General features: G+C 42.7%; 1 protein-coding gene and 1 non-coding gene across 2 annotated transcripts in view; one reads left to right on the top strand and one right to left on the bottom strand.

Moving 5' to 3' along the window:
* LOC126253228 (probable 3',5'-cyclic phosphodiesterase pde-5) overlaps positions 1 to 22,289 on the top strand; it is an 824,318-nt gene that overhangs the window by 739,004 nt on the left and 63,025 nt on the right. Inside the window, exon 15 of the mRNA XM_049954419.1 lies at positions 3,830 to 3,910. Coding sequence (XP_049810376.1) covers positions 3,830 to 3,910 — 81 coding nt within the window. The remainder of the gene's footprint in view (positions 1 to 3,829; positions 3,911 to 22,289) is intronic.
* Trnat-ugu (transfer RNA threonine (anticodon UGU)) lies at positions 7,129 to 7,203 on the bottom strand. Its single transcript has one exon. It is a non-coding gene; the product is annotated as a tRNA-Thr (tRNA).

Below are 22,289 nucleotides of genomic sequence, written 5' to 3' on the forward strand. Positions count from 1 at the left end.
TTTTTTTTAAAAAAAAGATTTGTACTGTTTTGGAAATAGTTTTTCAGGGTACTTTCAGGATACAAGTTTTCAGAATATGATAGCTTATGGAGAAATAAATGTCGGTGTTTGCATTGAGACGCCTCTAGTACATTATGTGCATGCGCGGCCGCATCAGCTAATGGCAGTAGACGAGAGAAACTGTTATGGAGAAGACTGCGCTAAGAGAAGTGGTGAAGACGCTTGGAAATGGATGTTGCTTGTAGGGCGACGCAGAAAGAGCGGCCGGAAGGACGCCGATCCCGATGATGGACCGCCGGCAACCGGACCAGCAAGCCGCCTCACAGGTGGGAGGCCAGGCTCTCCTCTCTGTCTCTCTCTCTCTCTGTGTGTGTGTGTGTGTGTGTGTGTGTGTGTGTGTGTGTGTGTGTGCCAGCTGCGCGCTCTCCAGCTGCCGTCTGCCCGGCTGCACGCGGCGCGCTTCACTCCTGCAGTCCAAATCTTCCATCTTATATCTCGTACTGCACACCCGTAGTGACTTTTAGCTCTTCAATAATGTGGTGAAAATGCCTCGAGCTGACTCAGACACATTGTGTTTGACGTAAAGAAAATTTGCGCTTGGTTCCATGTAGGCCCCATTTAGGTCAATGCTCTAATTCTGACCTCCTTCCAGTGAGCATACTGCATCTTTGAAATACCCTCCCAAATAGCCGAGCACGTTAACACGCACCGCATCCGGGATTCGGGGACGCTAGCCTGTTCCAGACTGAATCCGTCTAGCGGATAAGTGCGTAGACTTTCGTGGCAATTGTCGGTTGTGTTAAAGGTTCTTGGGTACGGTAGGTATCTGGTAATTCTTGCAGTGTCTTCCTATTTGATGTTTCGACCATCTTACTGCGCACAGTGTGCTGCCCGTACCTGGAAGAGGACTGCAGCATGAAGGCAAAAACATCGGATAGGAAGGATTCTGCAAGAATGACGTGGTAGCAGGAAAAATCTACAACTGTACATATATACTCGACAAGCACAGTACGAGGGGCGTTTGGAAAGTCCGTGCAAAAATAAAAACTACTTACGTGTTTCGGGTAAACCTTTCTTATTTTTCGATACAGTCTCCTTTTAGACTTGTACACTTCGTCCAACACTGTTCTAATTTGTTGATCCCTTTCGAATAATAGGAATTGTCCAAGTCTGCAAAGTAGCTATTAGTTGCTGCAATCGCCTCCTCGTTTCAATAAAATCTTTGTCCCGCCAGCCGTTTCTTCAAATTGGGGAACAAATAGTCCGAGGGAGCCATATCTGGAAAATAGGGGGGATGTGAAACGAGTTGGAATCCTATTTCCATTAATTTTTCGATCGCAACTGCTGAGGTGTGTGCTGGTGCATTGTAGTGATGGAAAAGGACTTTTTTGCAGTCCAGTCACCGGCGTTTTTCTTGCAGCGTGGTTTTCAGACGGTCCAACAACGATGAATAATATGCACCTGTAATAGTTTTAGCCTTTTCCAGATAGTCGATGAGGATTATCCCTTGCGAATCCCAAAAGACAGTCGCCATAACCTTTCTGGCCGAAAGAATGGTCTTCGCCTTTTTTGGTGCAGATTCTGACTTGGTAATCCATTGTTTAGATTGTTGTTTGGTCTCAGGAGTATAGTAATGTAACCATGTTTCATCCACAGTGACGAAACAACGCTTAAAGCCCTGCGGATTCTTCCTGAACAGCTGCAAGCCATCCTTGCAACATGCACACGAATCCGTTTTTCATCAAACGTGAACAATTGCGGAACCCATCTTGTAGATAGCTTTCTCACGTCCAAATGTTCATGCGAAATATTATGTACCCGTTCATTCGAGATGCCCATGGCACTAGCAAATCTCACGCACCTTAAAACTTTTCTGTCATCCATCACCATATCATGCATTTTATCAATGATTTCTGGAGTCGTAACCTCCACAGGGCATCCAGAACGTTCAGCTTCACTTGTGCCCATATGGCCACTCCGAAAATTTTGAAACCGCTTATAATTTATTCTAATCGAAGGTGCAGAGTCACCGTAATGTTTATCAAGCTTCTCTTCAGTCTCCTGAGGCGTTTTACCTTTCATAAAGTAACGTTTAATCGCCACACAAAATTCTTTTTCGTCCATTTTTTGACAATCACTCGACTTCCTTGATTCACACGAATGCCAAACACGTAGAAATAGACCAATAATGTTGAAACTTGGTGTGCGTTCTTTCCAAAGATGCAACTAACTAAACATGATCTCGATACGCACCGATGGTGCCATCTCTCGGACTTTGCACGGACTTTTCATACGCCTTTCGTACATTCTGGAAGACATAGTGTACAAATATTTTTGATTTACTTTCCTGTTCCACTCGCGTATTGAGCAAAGGAGAAATTACTCTCTGCTGTGTACGCGCCCTAATCTTTTTTTATCGTATTGGCATAAACCTACGCGACATATACGACGGTTGTACGGTTGTCTTCGAATATAGTTTCTCTAAGTTGACGCAACAGGGTTTCACGAGAACTCCATCGCTTTTCTTCCAAAGATTCCCTTTTAACTTCCACAATAAAATTTATGCCTTGGTTTTTAAGACAAATCTCACACCGCCGACAAATCGAAAACTAATCTGGATTAGAAAGAAAAATTCTATTTAAACATATTTTTCTTTTTACCTATAGGAATAGATTACTACTTCTCCCAGAAATGTTTCTTATAAATCCAATTTTTTGTTTGTTTTTTGTATATGGGCTAACGGCCTTACCGCAGTGATAACACCGGTTCCCGTCAGATCACCGACGTTAAGCGCTGTCGGGCGTGGCTAACCCTTGGATGGGTGACCGTCCGGTCTAACGAGCGCTGTTGGCGAGCAGTCTGCACTGAGGCCTAGCGAGGCAGACTGAGGAGCTGCTTGTCTGAGAGGTAGCGGCTAGGGTCACCAAAACTGACAACGGCCGGGAGAGCTGAGAGCTGACCACATGCCTTCCATATCCACAACCAGCAACGCCTATAGGCTGAGGGTGACACGGCGGTAGGTCAGTATCACCAGGTCTTCCAAGACCTGTTCGGACGGGGTTTAGTTTCAGTTTAGTTTAGGATTTGTATATGGCTGAGTAGGCCTGCCACAGTAATGCAGTTGTGGATACGTATGTCGTGTCGTTCTATCTATCTCGTTTTACTTCTGTTAAATGTTATAGTCAGTTAAATCTGTAACAATGAAGTGTGCACGCCTTTAGTTTGTCGGTGAACGTTCGCTTGCCCTTATTTCAAATGCATTTCACGCCACAAAAACTTCCCACATTGCAACAGTAATCTTCTTATAAATTTTGTGAAGGCATTATTGCTCTTCAGACTTACTAGTCGGGCAGATGGTACAGTGGACAACGCGCACCTGCTACTTTCTGTAATTGGATGAGCCAGTCGTATTTCAGGCAATTTTCTTGAGCACTAGAACTCTTATGGAGAACACTTGGTATTAATCTTTTCATCAACATTTTATATGAGAATTCTGGAGCTTAAGATAATTGTTTGAAGTTCTAATTACCGTTCACCATGAAAAACTTTTTCCTTCTTTTTCTGTGTAGCTCTCCAGAAGCTTACTACATCACAACAGTAACATTTCTTGTCAGCGTGTCAGCTATTTTTTCTTTCCTTCTTTTTTTACTTTCGAGATCTGTGAAACCAGTCAGTAAGAAAGACTCACAGAATCTGCCCATTCCGATGATACTCTGACAGAAGTGCTTACCTGAGTGAAAAAGCTGAGGCTACCACGAGCTGCTAATTGCTGCCTAAGCACCCGATATCCAGTTACGTTGCTCTCATGTGCAGTATAAAAATTTTTCAGGGCGATGCTGAGAAGTTGGCGGGCCAAATGCCCGCCCCTCTCATGGATCGCGACAAGAAATGTGACCTTGCAGAAATTCAGGTGACAATAAGAAACACATCTCAAATTAATATTTTCAATTGGGACGTTTTATAGATGGGATGTTAATTTAGTTACACTTAGTAGCTTTGCTAGTCTCTCAAAATATCCTGCACTAATAAACACCCAGCACCATAACAGTCAATGTTTTATGAGAGCATAACACATGCTTAGAGCACCAGCTTTGTCTTAAAAAAGAAATATATTCTCTTTGGTAACTTACAGAAAATAATAAATGAAATTTTGCCCCCATAAATTATTATGTATACCACGACTCTCCATACTAACACACTGAGTTCTTTTAAGTTCTGGAAAATTCCTGAAACTTTACTTATACGCGGGGCGTTCAGTAAGTAACGCAAGGCATTTTTTTCTGAAAGCATGTTATTTTTATTTATTATTCCAATATACGATATTACTCGCTGCTCTTTTCGCCAAAAAACCATAATTTTCAACATAATCTCCGTTCAATACGGCGACCTTACGCCACATTACTGAGACGGCCTGTATCCGCACATTCTACTGGTTGACGTCGAAGCCAACGTCTTGCTGCACCAATAACCTCCTCATCATCGACGTACTGCTTCTCGTGGCGTGCGTCCTTCATTGGGCCAAACAGATGGAAATCAGGAGGTGCGAGATCCAGGCTTTATGGTGGATAAGGAAGAGCAGTCCACTAAAGTTTTGTAAGCTTCTCTTGGGTGCGCTAACTTGTGTGAGGTCTTGCGCGGACACAGAGAAGGAGAAGTTAGTTCATATTTTCGTGTCGACGAAGAGCTCAAGTCGTTTCTTCTATTGCTTGGATATCAAACACAATAGCCCCTTCAGACTTCCAGAACACCTTCAGCATGACTTTATCAGGTGAAGGTGCGGCTTTGAACATTTTCTTCGGATGAGAGGTGGTGTGGTGCCACTCCAGTTCTCCAGTTCGAAGTGATGAACCTGAGTTTCATCGCCTATGACGATGTTCCACAAAAAGTTGACACGATCAGCCCCGTAACGTGCAAGCAACTCTGCACAGAAGGTCCTTCGTTGCTCTTTATGATCTGTTGTTAGGTAGGGAGAAACCTAGCTGACACATACCTTTGAGTTCCCCAACTGGTGGATGAGTGTGTCAGTACTACCAAAAGAGACGTACCTTTGACCAGCGAGGTGTTTCATTGTTATCCGTCGATCACCTTGAATGAGAGTGTCCGCACGTTCCAACATTGTAGGAGCCACAGCTGTAAGCGGTCGTCCGGCGCGTGGGGATCGGACAAATTTGCGCTACCTTATGGCAATGATGATAGATACCTCATCGTGCTTTTGTCCACTGCCTGGTCCCCGTAGAAATTCTGCAAGTGTCAATGAATATCTGTGTGCTCTGGTTTTCGTCAAAAGAAACTCAATGACAGCTCTCTTCTTAGAACGCAACTCCATTACAGGAAAATTGTAGGGGCTGAAGTGGGAATATTGCACGATTTCTCACAACAAATTTCGCATTTTCCCAACCGGAATTGGGTGAGAAAAAAAGTGATGCATTACTTACTGAACGCCTGTCATAGTTCCATGTAAGTTTAGTTGTAAGTAAGTAGAAAATTTATATGTACATAATGATTTTCTCCATTAATTCATTGCAATGGATGAGGATTGCTTTACAAACAGAAAATATGTCCTGTTTTGTGATTCTTTACAGTTTCAATCAGTGATAAAGCTCTTAAAGCATTTGCTTTCCTGTATTACTGCATTCTGCAAATCTTGTCTGAAGGAAAGATATTTCACACGTACCATTCCGCTCACAGAATGTGCTTTAAACCAGACTAATCAGTGTGGTAGTTTCTCTGTTTGTAAATACATAACCTGTTGCCAGTAGCACGATGATTGCCTTCGAAGTGATACTCTAAGGTAGATCTTTAGTCATATCATATTACTAGAAATATCTCTGTGGATAGGCCAGAAGGATTTTGGAACCCACAGAACAACTACCGTTACTGCTACGAAATTATTGGATACATTTCAGTGATATAAATTCTTTAAGAAAGGCAAGTGAGCTTAAACAGCATAAATTTATTTTATGCTGTGGATAGGGTATTACTCCTATCTGATAGAATTAGTGTATTTAAAATCACGCAACGAGTCTGTTTTGTGTTTCCACTCTGGTGAGCATTAAAACTGCCACACTAAGACGACTGAAATAAAGATATTTTTCGTATTGTGCATATAAAGGAGGAATAATAAGTGATTAAATTAGTACGTGATTTCAGGCATATAGGATGCGAAATTTAGTACACGGAGCTGCAACATCTGGCATCAACAACAGCTCTAATCCACCTGGTCATCGAGTCGAACCGATGCTGGATGACAGATAGTGGTATATCATTCCATGTTGCCTAAACTCTCCGTCAGAGTTCATTAATCGTACTGGTTGGTGAGTAGTGGCATGTCTGCCCCTCAGAAGTCAATGATAAGATGTTTTCGATGGGTGACTGACCTGAAGTAAGTGCTGATGGGCAACAGGTGAAGACCCTCTGTACCCAATCAGTACAGGGAGCATGAGCAACATGTAATCTTAGGAACTTAGATTGTGTTGCTGGGAGATATCAGGAGACCTCAACCGTAACATGTTAGAAATATAAAGCCGCTGTCAGAATTATCGGATATGCTAAAACAGATCCATCGCAATGCTCTATGCAGGGCCGTGACTCATCTTAATTGAAGACGTAGTGCTACTCCTGTGTCAATGCTGTCATGGGCGCACCACTATCAGCACACACCTCTCTGTCTTCGGGCCAAGGGCGTCCAGAATCTAGACCCTAGATGTTAACAGGAAGGGTTAAAAAAGATAAAACCAGTAAAACTGCTCGATTAAAAATTAGATTCTGAAAAGTTTCGTATTTGAATTGAGTTGGTACGTGCAAAGACTGCAATAATCCTATGCTACGAGAAGAAATAATGTGTTATAGAAAATGCAGGATGAAATACACACACATTCCAATAATTTATAAAAAATGTAAAACGTGACAGATCCTTAACGACCTGAATTGATTTACATAACACAGAAGAAGTCCGTCATGATAACAAAAAGCTCGGACATGATTTTTAAATGCAAATCCAATCTTGTACATGTACTGTTCAAAATTTACGTGAATGAGGACAGATTTTTTTATGAAATGATAATTAAACAGACACCCTAGCTGCAAACAGGCGTTGATATACTTCACTGGGGACATGTTGAAAATGTGTGCCCCGACCGGGACTCGAACCCGGGATCTCCTGCTTACATGGCAGACGCTCTATCCATCTGAGCCACCGGGGGCACAGAGGATAGTGCGTCTGCAGGGACTTATCCCTTGCACGCTCCCCGTGAGATCCACATTCCCAACATGTCCACACCACTACATTCGTAGTGCACACATTTTCAACATGTCCCCAGTGAAGTATATCAACGCCTGTTTGCAGCTAGGGTGTCTGTTTAATTATCATTTCATTTCTAGCAAAGCTGCATGGTCATCCACGGTATGTGTTCTTTCGAGAACAGATACTACCGTCATATATAGTTAAAATATGGCTTCCCGGCCATTGACCTTCTTGTGTGAACGCACACGCTATGCCCGAACTCGTACGGGACTTGGTAGATTAATCTGCCACGAGTAATGAGTATGATGGGCAAACATCTAATAGGCGCACTACGAATGTAGTGGTGTGGACATGTTGGGAATGTGGATCTCACGGGGAGCGTGCAAGGGATAAGTCCCTGCAGACGCACTATCCTCTGTGCCCTCGGTGGCTCAGATGGATAGAGCGTCTGCCATGTAAGCAGGAGATCCCGGGTTTGAGTCCCGGTCGGGGCACACATTTTCAACATGTCCCCAGTGAAGTATATCAACGCCTGTTTGCAGCTAGGGTGTCTGTTTAATTATCATTTCATTTCTAGCAAAGCTGCATGGTCATCCACGGTATGTGTTCTTTCGAGAACAGATACTACCGTCATATATAGATTTTTTTATGCTTAGGATGATTGCAAAGCAGACACGAATGTAACTAACGGTCGTTTAAACAAAAATGAATTTTTAATATACTTCATCTTTAAATCGGATTAAAAAGTATGAAATAATTTCTCTTAGCGCCATACAGATTCCTATCCCCATTCAGATAGTCCTGAAAATTTGTGATGGTGAATTTTTAATAGTTATGAAAATTCTTGTAAGATCCAAACACGTGGTGCGCATGCAATATACAGGGTGAGTCACCTAACATTACCGCTGGATATATTTCGTAAACCACATCAAATACTGACGAATCGATTCCACAGACCAAACGTGAGGAGAGGGGCTAGTGCAATTGGTTACTACAAACCATAAAAAAATGAACGGAAGTATGTTTTTTAACACAAACCTACGTTTTCTTAAATGGAACCACGTTAGTTTTGTTAGCACATCTGAACATATAAACAAATACGTAATCAGTGCCGTTTGTTGCATTGTAAAATGTTAATTACATCCGGAGATATTGTAACCTAAAGTTGACGCTTGAGTACCACTCCTCCGCTGTTCGATCGTGTGTATCGGAGAGCACCGAATTACGTAGGGATACAAAGGGAACGGTGATGGACCTTAGGTACAGAAGAGACTGGAACAGCACATTACGTCCACATGCTAACACCTTTTCATTGGTCTTTTTCACTGACGCACATGTACATTACCATGAGGGGTGAGGTACACGTACACACGTGGTTCCCGTTTTCAATTACGGAGTGGAATAGAGTGTGTCCCGACATGTCAGGCCAATAGATGTTCAATGTGGTGGCCATCATTTGCTGCACACAATTGCAATCTCTGGCGTAATGAAAGTCGTACACGCCGCAGTACATCTGGTGTAATGTCGCCGCAGGCTGCCACAATACGTTGTTTCATATCCTCTGGGGTTGTAGGCACATCACAGTACACATTCTCCTTTAACGTACCCCACAGAAAGAAGTCCAGAGGTGTAAGATCAGGAGAACGGGCTGGCCAATTTATGCGTCCTCCACGTCCTATGAAACGCCCGTCGAACATCCTGTCAAGGGTCAGCCTAGTGTTAATTGCGGAATGTGCAGGTGCACCATCATGCTGATACCACATACGTCGACGCGTTTCCAGTGGGACATTTTCGAGCAACGTTGGCAGATCATTCTGTAGAAACGCGATGTACGTTGCAGCTGTTTGGGACCCTGCAATGAAGTGAGGACCAATGAGGTGGTCGCCAATGATTCCGCACCATACATTTACAGTCTACGGTCGCTGTCACTCTACCTGTCTGAGCCAGCGAGGATTGTCCACGGACCAGTAATGTATGTTCCGTGGATTCACTGCCCCTTGGTTTGTGAAACCCGCTTCTTCGGTAAACAGGTAGAAGTGCAACGCATTCTCTGTTAATGCCCATTGACAAAATTGCACTCGATGATTAAAGTCATCACCATGTAATTGCTGATGTAGCGACACATGAAACGGGTGAAAGCGGTGACGATGCAGTATGCGCATGACACTACTTTGACTCAGTCCACCGGCTCTCGCAGTGTCCCATATACTCATGTGTGGATTCAAGGGAACAGCAGCTAACACACGAACTGCACCCGCTTCTCCTGTGACGGGCCTGTTACGGACCCGTTTGCGTGCTACGACCATACCTGTTGCATACAGTTGGCGGTAGATGTTTTGCAATGTGCGGCACGTTGGATGCTCTCTGTCCGGGTACCGTTCTGCATACACCCTGCAGGCTTCAGCTGCATTTCGTCGACACTCGTCATAGATGAGTATCATCTCCGCCTTTTCAGAGTTCGAATACACCATGGTCACAGTTCCTACAACACTACACTATCACAGACGTCTGGTAACACGGTGTACTACAGTTGGTCTGCGTGCGGAGACGAATGCAGAATAATAACAGCAGCAAGCGCTACATGCGGACACTGCGACAGCTAGACCAAACCACAACAGTGCACTACAGCCACACTCGTAAACACGGTCGTCATCGTAAACATGTCCCTGCAGATGCTGCTCGCCGACCGTGGCCCGTGTTTGTTACAACACGCAACTGAACGTCGGAGGTTTCAAGCGTCAACTTTAGGTTACAATATCTCCGGATGTAATTAACATTTTACAATGCAACAAACGGCAATGATTACGTATTTGTTTATATGTTCAGATGTGCTAACAAAACTAACGTGGTTCCATTTTTAAAAAACGTAGGTTTGTGTTAAAAAACATACTTCCGTGCATTTTTGTATGGTTTGTATTAAACAATTACACCAGCCCCTCTCCTTACGTTCGGTCTGTGGAATCGGTTCGTCAGTATTTGATGTGGTTTACGAAATATATCCAGCGGTAATGTTAGGTGACTCACCCTGTATAATAGTAATGAAGTTTTAAATCTAACAAGCATTTTGATAGCTATTAAAAATTTACAATCTCAAATTTTCAGGACTATCTTATGGGGTTAGGAATCTGTATGCCCTAGGAGGAAATATTTTATTATTTTTAGTCCGATTTAAAACGTGGTATATTGAAAATTCATTTTAATTAAATAATTATTTTCTGTATTTTAGTATCGTGCGTGTGAAATTTTTCAACCAATTTCTAGCATTTTGGTGAAATTACAACAGAGACGCGTGATACATTTCATATTTATTTCAGTTTCCCTTCACCTGACTGAACCAATATGTTGCTTCTTCTCATGTGTATCTCGCGTAAAGACAGTGAAACTAAAGACTGCAGATATTCGAGCTGACGCAGCAATCGTTCTTCTTGCAAATCATTCGCAACTGCGACAGGGTAAGGGGGAAATAACATTGGTAAAAACGTGATAAAAAACGATTTCTTGCTCGGCTTGTGCGAAAGTGCTCCTAGAACCTGTTACCAAAGCTTTGCAATGTTCTGTCTGAGGCAGGCCATATAAGTGGTTTAGATATCAGTTAAGTAGAACTAACTGATGTAATTAACATCTTAATGAGTCATTTACTAGGCGCTATCAGCAATGTTGACAGATTAGAAATATTTGAGTGATACCTGTGTTTTTGGTAATATTAGTTACAAAATTAATGAAATAAGAGTTAACTGACATTTTGCTCCTATTTGCAGCGGCTTCATAAAAAGAAATGAAAAGGGAAAATCAGACAGAGTACTGAATATCATTTAATACTAATGTTAATCACTAACCATGACTCATATCATTACTGTGACTCAAGTTTCATGAATTTTGTTAGCTACTGCGATACCATAAAAATCACCACATTCATGATAATTATATATTACTTAATTTATGACCTTGAGCAGAAATATGCCTTTTTCAGTTTAGCACTTCAAGAACTTCACAGTATTTGAAACTTATGAACCACCTGGAAGTTTTACTAAAATGGAATGTTCATTGCGACTAAAGCGTTTCATGTACTATACATGACTGTCAACGTTGTTAAATTGTAAGACTCTCAGGAAGCGCAGCAACACTGATTTTTGTGTTTCGCGAATTTGAATTCCCACGCTGGGGGCCGACTGTCGCTGCAGCGCTCTATTTCAGTAAATTTTCTGCGTGCTTCAGCAGCTACGAGTAGCCGCTACTTGCAGCCTGCAAGGTGAGCTCCGCGCATACACTTTTGTGGCTGCTGGGTAAAATAATCGACAGTAGTCAACCTCTGGTCCACTTATGGCACCTCATTTTTAACAAACTGCCTATTGGCTTCTGTCTCGGGTTCTTCGGCCGACGTTCATCTAATGATTTTTCTGACGTTTCGCCAGCACGAGTGGCTGGCATTGTCAAAGCTTCACCCTCCATTGCCGGTGGTGAACTGGAGGCGAGCTCGCGGCCTCGGACTATATGTACCTGGCGCGCCAACGTCCGAGGGCTTCTCCGCGGTCATTTCCGGTGCGGTTCTCCTCTTGCTACCTGCGACGGTCGTTCGCTGCAGTACGGGAAGCCAGGATCCGTTTACCTTAAGGCTTTCCTCTTTCTTGTTGAAACTGTTCGCGTGTTTTTGTATTTCTACAGGCCTAGTTATACATAAGAAAAATAAAAAATATTAACATGATTAACAGCGATGCACACCAGCCATTGTGATGCAAGTATCAATGCAAAATCTATAATCTAGGTACATACACTGATCAGCAAGACCATTATGACCACCTACCTAACAGCCGATATGTCCCCCATTGGCGCAAATAACAGCGACGATATGTCGTGGCATGGAAGCAATGAGGCCTTCGTAGTTCGCTGGAGGGAGTTGGCACCACATCTGCAAACGCAAGTCTCCCAATCCACGCAAATTCCAGGGAGGGGGGCGACCAGCTCTGACGCCACGTTCAGTCGCATCCCAGATGTGTCCGATAGTGTTCAGATCTGGCGAGCTGGGGACCCAACACATGATTCACAACTCGCCACTTTGCTCCTCGAACCACTCCATCACACTTCTGGCCTTGCGACAAGGCGCATTATTTTGTTGAAAAATGCCACTGCCGTCGGGAAACATGATCGCCACGAAGGGGTGTACGTGGTCTGCAACCCGTGTACGGTACTCCTTGGCGGTCATGGTACCTTGCTCGAGCGCCACTGGACGCATGGATGCCCACGTAAATGTTCCCCACAGTATAATGGAGATGCGCCACTTTGTCTCAGACTCGCAGTACAAGTGTCAAGGAGCTGCTCCTCAGGAAGACGACATTTATGCGCTCTCCCACTGGCTTCATGAAGTAGGTCTGGGGATTCATCAGACCATGCAATGATCTGCCACTGTCTCAACCTTGCGTGCCGATGGGCACGTGCACATTTCAGTCGTAGTTGCTGATGTCGTGGTGTTAATATTGGCAGATGCATGGATCGTCGGCCGCTGAGGTCTATCGTTAGGTATGTTTGCTGCACCGCATGTTCAGACACACTTGTACTCTGCCCAGCATTAAAACCTGATGTTAGTTTCGCCACAGTTCGCCACCTGTACTGTTTTACCAGTCTGCCCTGCCTGAGACGTCCGACATCTGTAATGAGGGGTGGCCGCCCAATCCCACGACGTCACCTTGGTTTCTCCACGTGCTGAAGACACTCACCATAGCGCTCCTCGCACACCCGACAAGTCGCGCAGTTTGCGCAACGCTCTTGCTGAGTCCCCCGGACATCACAATCTGTCCTCGGTCTAACTCGTCAGAAAGATCCGTGCCTTCCCCATTCTACACACGGACAGCACACCCGCTGATTCTGCATGCACTGTACGTGTGTCTGACTAGCAGTCTTTCTTCGCTATCAGCTGGACGTGTTTATGTAGATAGTAGGTCGGTGGTCATGGTATTCTGGCTGATCGGTGCAGTAAGTGCTGATGATTACCCGTATACGTCCAGCGCTTATACAAATAACCGTGGCCATTTGAGGCCACTAATGCTATGTTATATGGGTACCCACTAACCTATACTCAATATTTAAAATGCAGTATGCGTCACTAGCCTTGCAAAGTAAATAATGCATAATTGTGCAAAAGTCAGAAGAAAGTTTAAAAGTAACATTACAACTATAAAGTGAACCAGACTTTAGGCCTTCCATTGATGAACATTCGACGAGTATGAGTTTGCTTGTGAGAGTCTCCTTGTCAGCAGGCCCCGGTCATACCAGCCATCGAGTGAAATCCACGCGGCTTACACTCTGACAAAACTTCTATCTCGAATATGAGCACCTCCTCAATGCATTCCGTGTTTCGTGGAGCTCATGTAACAACGCATCTCGTACCTATTTGGTGTTGTAGCATAGGCGATTAACCTCCTGGGACTTTTAATTATAGTGCGACAATAAGACAGACTTTGAGTTTGAAAGTAGTACGGATTGGTGATGGAATTTAATAAGTTTCATTGTATTGTAGAGAAAGCATGAAAAGTCGAAAAAATGGTTCAAATGGTTCTGAGCACTATGGGACTTAACATCTGTGGTCATCAGTCCCCTAGAACTTAGAACTACTTAAACCTAACTAACCTAAGGACATCACACACATCCATGCCCGAGGCAGGATTCGAACCTCCGACCGTAGCAGTCGCGCGGTTCCGACTGCGCGCCTAGAACCGCTAGACCACCGCGGCCGGCAATGAAAAGTGGAATGAGGAGAGGATTAGTGAAGTGAAATGAACAAAGAATGGAGATTTCTGATCAATTTATTGTACAGCAATAACAACAGTGACAGTGGATGTTCATGAGATGCCATCATTTTGAATAGGCTGGTAACTGACAGGATGAGAAGTTATGAGCAGAATTAGTCTTCTCATAATTGCACCGAAGCCGACATCAGCCACCATTGTTGTCGTTTACACGCCCACATCAAAACAATATGGTGAAGAAATAAGAGTAACAGATGAAGAAATAGAGGTAAAATGTAAAGAGAATTTAATGTTTTCAGTGACTGGAACGTTACAGTAGGGAAGAAAGCAGGAAGCAGAATGCCTGGAGAATATGAGATGAGGTTAAAACTAGAGCAAAGGAAGAATCGAAGATTGAGGTTAAATGTCTTATCGACAGTGATGTCATTACAGACAGAGCACAAGCTCCTATTGGTAATGGAAATGAGCTGAGTTATTTTGAAGGGAACTACCGCAAAATTTGTCTTAAGTGATTTAGAGAAACATTGAGGTACGTAAATATGGTTGACCAGACGGGGAGCAGAACTTCCTTCGAAGAAAATGGCTCAGTAGTGTAACGAACTTAAACCATAACCTGTTGTGTTACCTAGTTCTGGCGCGAACTGAGCCATAGGTGAATAAAACTGTTCTCAGAGACCTGCTTTACTTAATTTTGACTTTGAATTTCGATTATTTAAACTCATAAGATCCCACTTTTACTTCCAAACTTAACGAAAGTAACCTCGTCAGAGTTTGCAACAAGCACCAAAAGAACGTGAAACACGAAAACTCCCGAAAGTAAATTCGAAAATAATTTAGAAAATGGTTATAATTTTGATCAGTTGTAATTGTAAGAGCAAAATAAACTCGCACTTGGTCATCAGTATTTCGCTATATGATGTCTCATTGAATGTAAACACTGTTTACGTAGCTGAAGCTGTCAAAATCAAACTTTCGGCCGGTACCGCGCCTTGCACCAATAGGGAGCGAGCAGCTCATCTGTGATTGGTGGGCGCTCAGAATTTAATGCCGAACTCCACAAATTACGTGGGATACAACAACAAATGCGTAAATGCGCCCAATAAAAACAGAACATACCTGCGTGAAAACACGCCCCTCCAAAGAAAACACAAAAAAAAGACAATAACAACTACAATAACACGAAGGAGAAAGATAGAGACAAAAAGTAGCAATAATTTGCAGGATGGTCAACAATAACTGTGATACATTTCACTAAACTTACATTTATTTTAAAGAAAGCAAGTATGAAGAAAAGTTTGCCACAAGAGTAAAGGAAATTATATTTAAAACTACACGAAATTCTCAGTGTGTTTACAGGGGAAACCACTAGACATTGCAGCTTATCTTTTTGTAGCCAATGCGTCGTGATATCAACAGCGGCTTGTCGGTGCTGGCGGCATAATGAACATAATTCATCAGTCATAAAACTACCACGGATGCATCCTATTGATTGGTACTGGCTCATGCAGACGCCAATATTAACCTCCGTTGCAATTCTTTAACCGCAGACCCGTAGGACGTAGTTGTAGCTGTATAACATCCCAGTTCGTATGTGTGCGATTACGACACGTTCCTTACACGCACTATTCCTTTATGAACGTCCCTTACACTGTCTTATAACAGTATAAAATGTACGTTTACTCGCTGATAGCGAATTTACAGTCCGTCCACTTCTAGCAATCACGATCGCGAAATCACAGTTCTGACGAAAACAGTGCCACATGTCATAGGCAGTTTATAAGCCATCACGGCGCCAGTTAACGCTTTAACGTGTGTGGCAGTTCATTAAGTTGCAAGCAAGATAGTAGCTCGAAAACACATTAGTTTGTACAATTCGGTTAGCTGCAAACAGTTCAATCGCAGTCCATTCGCGCAAGCATGCTCACTGCTGTTTATAGCTCTCCCCGAAGCTCACAGTATTCACACAGTCTAACATTTTGTTCCATAACGTGCAGGTTGAGTTTTGTCTAAGTCGCGACCGAACAATAACAACGCGGTTATTCATTTTCTTGTGTTTGCCTCTTCACGACTACACAACACAATCGCCCGTCACGGCGCAACACACCCACTGACTCTCGTTGTTCGACTTCAACTATGGATGTCGCTCTGGCATCGCATTTCCTACGATAGTGTTGTGTACCACATTCGGTTTCACACAGCGTACTTCACGAAAGCATTACAAAGAAATAGAAACATGCATTGACACTTCTGCACACTCAGTTAAAAGGAGATTTATGTAGCAATACAAATAAAGAAAAATGTGGTAACATTTCACATTACAGAACATAATAAAAAAACTCTAGGCGATCAAAGACTAACGTACAGAGTAACAGGAAGTAGAAGGAAAGAAACACAAAAAATTTATCGATCGTAATTAGCAATATCTTCGCAAGCCTTGCTCCTGTATGTCTGAATGTGAACCCCGTGTTTCAACACTGCAGCACCTCGCTCAGCATTCTTCAAAACACCGTACTCGCATTCAGACGGATACTGTTCAATGTCCCACCTGGTCATTCAGTTTTGGTTTTCCGTCCTTTCCTCTGTCAGGAGGGCGTCGAGAAACTTTCTTACGAAATGACATGGGTTCGTCCAATGTGAGTCATTTTTCCTTATACAGTGACCTCGTTGTCGATGGCACGTTAAACCCTAACATTTCCCTCTTAATTACTTCCTTTCGTATTTCTTACTTCCTGCTTTTAGAGTTCTACAATGGATGTTATCTGGTTGTCTTACAGATCAAAAGAAAATAAGACATACATGGGAAAGGGCGTGATACATGAAATGATTTTGACTGGGCTCACTGGGAATAGATAAAGATTCAGAATTCAAATACTGGACTGCATAGCGCATCCAGCTAGGGTCCGATACTCAGATCATAAACTGGCAGTGATGAACAAATGCTAAAATTCGAGAGAAATCAGAGGTAAAGAGGAAAATTAAAATTTAGGACAGAATATTATGAATTTAAACAAACTTGTGAAACAATAATAAATAGCTTAAGTAAAAGTGGAAAGTGTATTTCAGTAGAAGAGATGAGTGGACTGGAACAATGGATGAAACAGGTAGTAAAGGAATAAGAGGCTCAACAACGCTGTACAACTCGGGAAAAACTGCAGCTTATTGACTCGAAGTAAAATGTGAGGTTGCTAAGAACAGGAAAGTAAGGCAGAAGTACACTTTTTTAATCGAATAAAGGGAAATGTATGCAGTTTAAATCAAAATAGATGCAGAAGAATTTCATAAATAGATGATCATAAGAAAAATCAATTCAGGGTACTGGAAGATTTAATGTTACTTCGAAGAAAGTTCTTAATCCCCAAGATGCAGGTGGGGAACTTCCAAGACGAGGAAGAACCCAGCAAAATGGAAGGAATACATCGAAGCCATTTGTAGTAGAGAAGAACTGTCGCAGAGCATAACAGGAGGAGGATGTTAATGAAGAGGATACATGTTCAGGACTAGAGATTGACGGAGCAGTGGATCATCTGAGCCGGAACGAGTCAGCAGGAGTTATAGTGTCAGACCAACCAAAATCCATGAGAGTTACATAAACTAATAGTTAATCGAGATGTTGACAAAAATCAATGAAACGGAAGAGTTGCCACTGCACTTCTAGAAAAGCATTATCACATTAATGAAGAAAAGAGGAGAAGATACATACAAATAAAAAAATTGAACAACAGCGTGGAATTTCATGATTGTAAATCGCTGACCAGCATTTAATGCAAAAGAAGAGACAGAAAAATTGAAGAGCTACTCACAAAGATCAATTTTGTTTCAGTAAAATAAAATGTACTAGAGAAACTACACCGATATATGTGGCTGGTTACCGAAAGAAGTAGAAACAAAATTCAGGATGCGTGTCTGGCATTTGAGGACCTAGAGAAAGCTTTCGGCAAAGTAAGATGGAATACGAAATTAACAATTCTAAGACTAGTGAAACTAAAGTACAGAGACGAATGTGCAATATACAAAAACAAAGTAGGAGCAATGGAAATGGGAGACTGAGGAAGCGCTACAGCTTACCATAACTGTTAAGTTTATATCGACGAAATGACTAATATAATGATAGAATACTTTGGAAGAAGAATAAAACTGCAAGAACGTCAGATACCAATGCTACATTTTTCAGACGATACAGTGCTTTCGCCAGAGGCAAAGTAAAAAAAAAAAAGAGATAGAGAGAGACTAAACGTAGAACCATGCAGACTGCACCAGATCGTCATGTTGGGCTGCACATCACGCAGATTGTGCTAAGGTCACTCAACTTGTTTACAGTTTTCTGAGAAGTTGTTGCAGTTTTGGGGCAGTTTGTTGGGGCATATTTTCACAATTCTTGCTGAAACATGTAGATGTGTGGTGTGAAGTGTTATGTAATCTCAACTGTGTAGTACACAAATTGTTCAGTTTCCCGCCATATTCCTCCTTCATTGGGATACTCAAAGTCCAAACTTCGTCCAAAATATTTCAGTATAGCCTTCTTAACATAATGCTCCTCATGACCTTGAACCGCTCTAAGTTTGAGTAGTGTCGGAGCTGTTTTATTACCGTCGACCAAATTTCAATGTCCTACAACATAATAGGCTTGTAGAATTTCCTCAAGATGACTTGCTTGGTCGTTTCACAACACATTTACTGACAGCTGTTATTAAAATCTGCACAAGCGCCCTTTCTGGGGGAATCACACAGTCATTCGTCAGAAAATGAATTTGAAATCCTGTGGAAGCTGTAAGCTTGCTAACAGAAGTCTCACTGCCCCGCGAGTCGATTACAAGAGTGTTTCACATAACGTTCACATTTTTAGATTCCTCAACTGCCTCCATATATAAATGCGCTGGCAATGTAGAATGTCTGGTGCATAACATAAACACTATGTAGGTGAGGAATCAACGAAAAATTACTTAACAATGTGATGCTAGCCTGGACAGTTTAGATCACGTCCTGTTTATAGGAAGGATGACTGCAGTTTGTTTCATCAACACCGATATCAAATTTCCTTCACCTACAGCACCTACAGCAAAAATCAGCTTTAGTTAAAAAATAATACTGACCTCTGCCAAAAACGTGTGTCTGTGGTATGAATTTGCTACTACAGCTACGCTGGTGTCCAAAATTAAAGCAATAAACCGCTATTTCCCCATCCTGTGTCAAATTCATGATATAATCATCAAACTGTCAACTGATGTCCGTACCATCGTTTTCTGCACGGACGATGGAATTCCGGTCAACGCACAACCACATCAACGATGACGTCAGGGCACTTATGAACGTGGCAGGTTTCGCCGTGTAGTCCCACATCAACAGGCGCTGTGTACACAGTCAGAGATGGTGCTTTATGGCACAGAGAAGACGCGTACCAGACTTTCTGTGGTGAAGGGCCTTAGGAACAGTGGAAGCAAGACAGTCGCAAACTGATGTGGCCCAATGGCTTAATGTGAATGGTTCTGTTGTTTCTCGGATGTGGCGACGGTCTCTAGAGACTGAAACTGTATCCTGAAGGCCAGAGCAGGGCTGAGAACGTGTGGCATCAGAAAGAGAAGACCGTTATTTGGCTGAAAGGACACGACGGTACAGCCTTAGTACTGCATGTCTACTGCCACTGGACGTGCAGAATCCACTGGACGTGCTATATCGAGGCAAAAAGTGTACAGAAGGCTTCGGTGTAGCTCCGACGCGTCTTCACAGAAGGGAATGTCTAGAGTGGAGTCGTCAACACGTCACCTGGACCGTCCAACAGTGGGCCAATGTTCTTTTCACAGAAGAGTCCCGATTTCGTCTGGAGAGTGATTATTGACGGATTCGCATCTGGAAGGAACATGGAGCACGATCTCGGGACCCAAATATTGTGGAAAGAGACCGATACCGAGATGGATTCCTAATGGTGTGGGCAGGGATTATGTTGTCTACTCGAACGCCTCTTCATAAAATTGTACAGTTGAATCGACAAGGTTTAGCTGTTGTCAGGTATCGTGACGAGATCTTGGGACCTCATGTGTGGTTGTTGCGAGGTGCAGTGGGCTCAGACTTCCTGCTGATAGACGATAATGCTCGACCACATAGCGCACGTGTGGCTGATGTTTTCTTGGAGGCAGAACGTGACCTGCTCGCTCTCCCGATTTGAATCCCATAGAGGACATCTGGGATGCACTAGGGAGACGGGCTTCATCACGTCGGCCCCCCACCAACCACTCTCCAACGCTGGCGAGCAGATCAGAAGGAAGAATGGACGTTATTGCCTCAACATGAGATTGATAACATAATTCACAGCACGCCCTGTCGTTGCCAGGCTGTATTGTTGTCAGAGGTGGTAATACCCCATACGGAGCACATTAATCAGTTGACAGAATGTGTGTACAAACCCACTAAGTTGAAAAACACGAAAAATATTTTTGTCTATCATTATCCATTTTGCAGTTGTTTGTGTTCTGTATTTTCTACATTGTTTCTACTCTACTATCACCTGTTTACACTGTTTTGTGGCAAAAAAACGCAACCTTGCAAAATTTATCGTTTGGTGCTTTAATTTTGCAGTGTAGTTGGGCATCTGTTTGAATCTATAGTATGAGTCTACTGCTACTACCATACTGAATTCACCATGGGACCTACTTTATTAATCTATGAAGTGAATTTACTACTAAGTGTATGTTCCTGCACAAACACTATCATAAACGACTGCGGTATAAGACTCAACTGTGCTACAGTGTTTTAAGCAGCACTCAGACGATATCTTAGCCTTCAAATTCGTCTGATCAGAATGCGTGTTGGAGTTAACTGTGCGTTAGCTCTACACCTGCAATTTACGAAGGTTGTGCGTAAAATACAATGTCAGGTACCTCCGGAAACCTGAAAGAATCAATTGTAGCATGTGCGATCCATCGACACTCCTAAACATACATGTAGTGTTCAGTGTAACCGCCGTAGGTTAATACAATGGGATCGATTTTTTCCATACAAATGGATACGTTTTCACCGACTGTGAATGCAATTCCTACAATTATCATTCTTACGAAGACATTTCACAATAGTACCTAGAAGAAACATGAAGAAAACTTAGAATTGCTGGTAAATAATTGTAACCACAACATTTAGAAATTTAATACGGCCGAGTGCGAACGTTTTTATCTGGAGTTAAACTGCCTATTCCCTGGCCTGTAGCTCCGTCTATATTGTGAGGGAAATGTCAGGTGGCTGTACAGCATTTAAAAGCATGTGTTCTTCAGAGCAGTGCACTTGTGCACTCTTAATTTTACTTCAAAGCCGCTGTAGACATGGTTCGCCTGCCTGCTCGATCTGCTGGCAGACATAAGCCTAAATGTGGAGTTTAGTACAAGTCGCAACACAAGATCTCTGCTATCATAAGCTTTCGCAGCCCTAGTCAGAAGAAACTTACCGCAGAAACGTTCTTGTTGAATAAAATGACACTTCACAGTGGTATCAAGAAAGAACTGTGCTTTTGCAACATGTAGTAAACTCGACATTGGCGATTAACTGTTGTAGGCAGAACATCTAAAACCTTTATACTGCGTAATGTTAGCATTCTTACATGGAGTAGCATTACGTGTTTCCCACCACAAAGCTTCGTCTGTTGCGCGGAAAACCTCAGGTGGCTATGCGGCACTTAAAGGTTTGTATCTTGTTATCTAATGCAGGACTGCTCCGTTGATTTTACTTTAACAAATCGGCCTAAGGACTGCCGGATGGCGTTAAATCATCAACATGTTCAAGTTGTGAGAGACAGATTAGGGTGAGCAATTATTCTGTTCTGTTCGTGATATTAGTACAATATCAGTAGCATACTGACAAGTCCAAACCTCAAACGCTGGTGCCCTGCCCCCGTCTATTTCTGCGAAGGAGTTTTCTCTCACAGCATTTGTCAGCGAGATGCATATTGATAATAGTCGTTTCTTGTAAGTACTATCAATAACAAACTGTGACAAATGACAACATGGCAGCCCACCATAGGTACTGATTAAAATCAAAAGCATCTTTAAATACATGAACCAGGTAACGTATAATTCACACGACTTCCAGAGAATTGAAAGGTATATCACCAGTTTAATACGTAAATATAATGTATTTGAGAGATGGAATACACGTGTAGTTGCATGAATCATATCAAACCGTAAGGATTACGAACATGGAAACCTTTCTCACGTACTTTGGAATAATTCTCTGACTTCGTGAAACACGGAAGAAGTACATGGAAGACTTAGATTGCTTAAAATAGTTCTCGGGATATGTCACTTACTGTAAAGGAAAAGCCGGCC

Source organism: Schistocerca nitens, chromosome 1 (assembly GCF_023898315.1).
Source record: "Schistocerca nitens isolate TAMUIC-IGC-003100 chromosome 1, iqSchNite1.1, whole genome shotgun sequence".
Classification (NCBI taxonomy): domain Eukaryota; kingdom Metazoa; phylum Arthropoda; class Insecta; order Orthoptera; family Acrididae; genus Schistocerca; species Schistocerca nitens.